General features: G+C 40.1%; 1 protein-coding gene across 1 annotated transcript; it reads right to left on the bottom strand.

Annotated features, from left to right (window-relative positions):
- Positions 1–693: 693 nt before the first annotated feature.
- Positions 694–3,582, bottom strand: LOC128509132 (tripartite motif-containing protein 16-like protein). Its single transcript, XM_053480717.1, has 6 exons — positions 2,965–3,582; positions 2,395–2,490; positions 1,976–2,209; positions 1,685–1,844; positions 1,340–1,399; positions 694–1,260 (listed from the first exon to the last, which is right to left on the bottom strand). Exons 1-6 carry the CDS (start codon positions 3,505–3,507, stop codon positions 728–730), a joined length of 1,626 nt encoding a protein of 541 aa, XP_053336692.1. The 5' UTR covers positions 3,508–3,582; the 3' UTR covers positions 694–727.
- Positions 3,583–3,868: the final 286 nt, after the last annotated feature.

Here is a 3,868-nt window from a genome sequence, read left to right as displayed (position 1 = left end):
AGTTCTTTGGATGTTGTTGTGGGGTCTTTTGTGGCCTCTTGGATGAGTTGTCTCTGCGCTCTTGGGGTAATTTTGATCGGCTGGCCACTCCTGGGAAGGTTCACCACTGTTCCATGTTTTTGCCATTTGTAGATAATGACTCTCACTGTGGTTCGCTGCAGTCCCAAAGCTTTAGAAATGGCTTTATAACCTTTTCCAGACTGATAGATCTTAATTATTTTCTTTCTCATTTGATTTAGAATTTCTTTGGATCTCAGCATGATGTCTAGCTTTTAAAGATCTTTTGGTCTACTTCACTTTATCAGGCAGGTCCTATTTACTGTAAATCAGTAATCAGGCCAGGGTGAGGAGAAAATTAACTCAGGTGTGATAAACCAGAGTTATGTTTTATTTAAAAACTGCATGATGTGTTTACTTGTTTGATGATCTGAAACAATAAAGTGTGACAAACATGCAAAAAAAAACAAGTAATGGGACAAACACTTTTTCACACCACTGTATGTTACATTCGATTAAATCATGCACAATAATTTTGTGTATTTAAAAAAAAACATATATTCAGAAACATATATTCAAAAATGTTTTAATTTATGTGTTTTATTACTACAAGTTACAAATACAACATCCAAATAAACAAAAGGACAGACGAAAGAAGAAAACAGTAGTAATTAAAAATTAATATTAAACCTTTAAGGGAGCTTCATATAAAGAAGAAATCATGAGCATTTTATTCTGGATCACATAATCTCACAGTTGCTCTATTATTGTTGAGCAAGAACCCAGGATACAGAGGCTGAGTGAATGTGGTGTGGACTTTGTGAAGCAGCTTCATTGTGTCAGAGACGCTGTAGAAGGACAGAGTTCCTGCACTGTGATCCACAAACACTCCTATTCTGGTGGATGAAGGAGCACTGATGTCTGTCTTAATGTTGTTGTGATAGAAAGAGAAAGAAGAAGGAGAACACTGCAGACTCCAGGACTGATTGTTGGCTCCAAACAAACACTCAATACCCCGTCCTTTCCTGCTGATGTCTTTATATGAGACTGATATGAATACACGCCTCTCACTGCTCCACTCCACCTCCCAGTAACAGCGTCCACACACACTCTCTTTACTCAACACTTGCAAGTAGGAGTCAAATCTCTCTGGATGATAAGCGTACGGCTGCCTTGTCTTATTGTACGTCACCACTTTGTTCCTCTCAGACAGAATGAGTTCTTGAGTTACTGTGTTGGGATCCAGAGTCAGATTACAGAAATCTAAACACATAAAAAATCAGAACATGTTAGTTGTTAACCACAGGATTTATATATAACTGTGTGTGTGTGTTACACTTACAGTGCAGAAAATCTTCTCTGGTCTTTGGTTCTGGGGGTAAAATCACCTGAACTGCTGCAGCTGCGGACACAGAAATAAAATGTAGACGGAAAAGTCAGGTGCTGTAGGACAGAAACAATTTAAAGTCATCCAGTTTGTGTCTGATGTCTAATCAGTGTTTTATTTTGGAAAACACATTCTCCATTTGTGGGATTTAAATAAGTTTCCACGTTCATATGTGGAGAGCTGCTTTGGTACATAATAACGAAAAACTAACCAGAATATTTTACTTGATCTTTATGTAATCGTATAAACAAATCTCTGTGTGTTTTGGGAAAATTGATTTTGGGGTTTGATATCTCTCACCATGTTGAGGGATTTTGATGAACAGGAACTGGCAGAATTCCTCGAGTTTCTTTTTCAGATCAGAGAGAGATTTCCTCACTGCATCAAATGAGAGATGTTGACTGACAGTGATGCTGGGTGAGTCCTCACGTCCAGAAGAGACACTGAGAGACTGGAGACCCTACAGAGAGAAAAAAAAAACAGCATGGAGAAGGAGAAAGGAGGAGAAATATGCATGTGGTTATACCTGTACACACAAGTGTGTGTGTGTGTGTGTGTGTGTGTGTGTGTGTGTGTGTGTGTGTTCATTACCTGGAGGAAATGAATGTGATCCTGTGTGTGTGAAAGCTGCTCCAGCTCAGTGAGTCTCCTCTGAAGATCAGCAATCTCCTGCTCCAGTTGCTCCAGGATTTGTTCAGCTCGACTCAGTTCAGTCTTCTCCTGAGCTCTGATCAGCTCCGTCACCTCCGAGCGCTTTTTCTTCATGGAGCTGATCAGCTCAGTAAAGATCCTCTCACCGTCCTCCACTGCTGTCTGCGCACTCAGCTAACATACACACACACACACACACACACACACACACACACACACACACAGCACTTAGGATTTAAAGCTCATCTATCATTTCCTCTCATACTGCGACTCTAAATGTCTTCATGTTGTCCATGTTGTGTGTGTTGTGTTCGTTGTGTGTGTTTCTAGGAACAGCTCTGTCTCTGCTCTCTGCTCACCTTTATAGTGTTCACAGCCTGTTTCAGCTCCTGCACCTTCTTCTGCGTCTCCTGGATTCTCTGCTGAGATTTCATCTGCTCCTCCTTTAACTTAATCTGAGGACAAATTAAATTAATTTCATTTTTTATGCATTATGAGGAAATGAGCTCAGTGAGTAAATATTAACTGCAGTTAAAGGCATAAAATTCACTTAGGTTTTATGTAACGGTTTATTGTGCTGTTCTGCTTCTTAAGCGTGTTTTGTGTTTATTCATAAAGTGTCTTCTGGAGTCATTCCCTCTGTAACTATGCGTGTTGCCTCACAGTATCAGATAAAGACAAATGATAACTGAGAGGTCTGACCACTAAGCCCTTTATTAATACACAACCTAATACAACGATTGTAGTCATTTAATGAAAATGTAACCTACAGCATTAGTGGAAGGCTGGAGTTCAGCAATGATTTAATTTTGTCCTCATTTAAACACACTTGATGAACCTCAGCAGTGAATGATTCAAGAAAGAAGGTCTGTTACAGCAGTAAAATCGTTAAACCAGACTGGAGCTCTCAAAAGAAAAAATATTCATACCTGTTTTTCTTCTCTTTCTGATATGACAGAAACAGTCTCGTGGCCTTTGTGTTTATCCATCATACACAAATAACAGATGAAGCTTTGGTCAGTGCGGCAGTAGACCTCCAGCACTTTATCATGCTCAGAGCAGATCTTTACAGGTGCTTTGTCCATCTTGTCTGTTTTTAAATCGAGTAATTGATAGTTTTGCACAGGTTTCCAAACGGATTCAGGAGACATAAAACAGGCCAGACAAATCAGAACGATCATCCACATCAGATACGACAGAAACGTCAGATAGGATTCTCCAGACTTCTTCTTGAGTTTCTCCACCACTTGAGCCAGCATGTTGTTTCTGTGGAGAACAGGCCATGGAGTGAAAGTGTCTCTGCACCGAGGACAGCGGTACACCCCACTCTGATCCTCCTGATCCCAGCAGTCATTAATACACACCTTACAGAAAGTGTGACCACAGGAGATAGCCACTGGATCCTTCAGGAAATCCTGACACGCCGGACAGATTAACTGATCCTGATCTACTAAAATACAAGCCTCAGTCATTTCTTGGACTCACACAGTGACAAAGTAAGAGACAGATAAATAGAGAAAGAGAGAGAGAGAGAGTATGACAAGAGATTGACACACTGAGTTTCGTTTTTTTAAGTGAAATTCCTGAGTGTGTGTGTACTGTATGTGGGTGTGTCTGTTTGAGTTTGTGTGTTTGAAAGAAAAACAGAGTAACTATCCAGGTGAACTAACACAGTGTAAAGGCAGGGTTTTTGAGACGTGTGTAACTGCTTAACAGTCAGTCAGACTCACAAATCATGCAGCATAACTGGATTTGCTTGACAGTCAAGGTACAGTCTATGACCAAAAATATTCAAATGCCCAGCAATGACAACCATACAGTATGTGCTCATTC

This window comes from Clarias gariepinus, chromosome 21 (genome assembly GCF_024256425.1).
Source record: "Clarias gariepinus isolate MV-2021 ecotype Netherlands chromosome 21, CGAR_prim_01v2, whole genome shotgun sequence".
NCBI lineage: Eukaryota > Metazoa > Chordata > Actinopteri > Siluriformes > Clariidae > Clarias > Clarias gariepinus.
The sequence above is the reverse complement of the archived record's forward strand: the minus strand, read 5'-3'. Positions and strand labels throughout refer to the sequence as shown.

Excerpts from the sequence above, each read along its gene's own strand:
- LOC128509132 (XM_053480717.1), bottom strand. The coding sequence starts at position 3,507 with ATGACTGAGGCTTGTATTTTAGTAGATCAGGATCAGTTAATCTGTCCG. Across the intron at positions 2,491-2,964 it reads CAGAAAGAGAAGAAAAACAG|ATTAAGTTAAAGGAGGAGCA; the intron begins GTATGAATATTT and ends ATTTGTCCTCAG. Across the intron at positions 2,210-2,394 it reads AGGCTGTGAACACTATAAAG|CTGAGTGCGCAGACAGCAGT; the intron begins GTGAGCAGAGAG and ends TGTGTATGTTAG.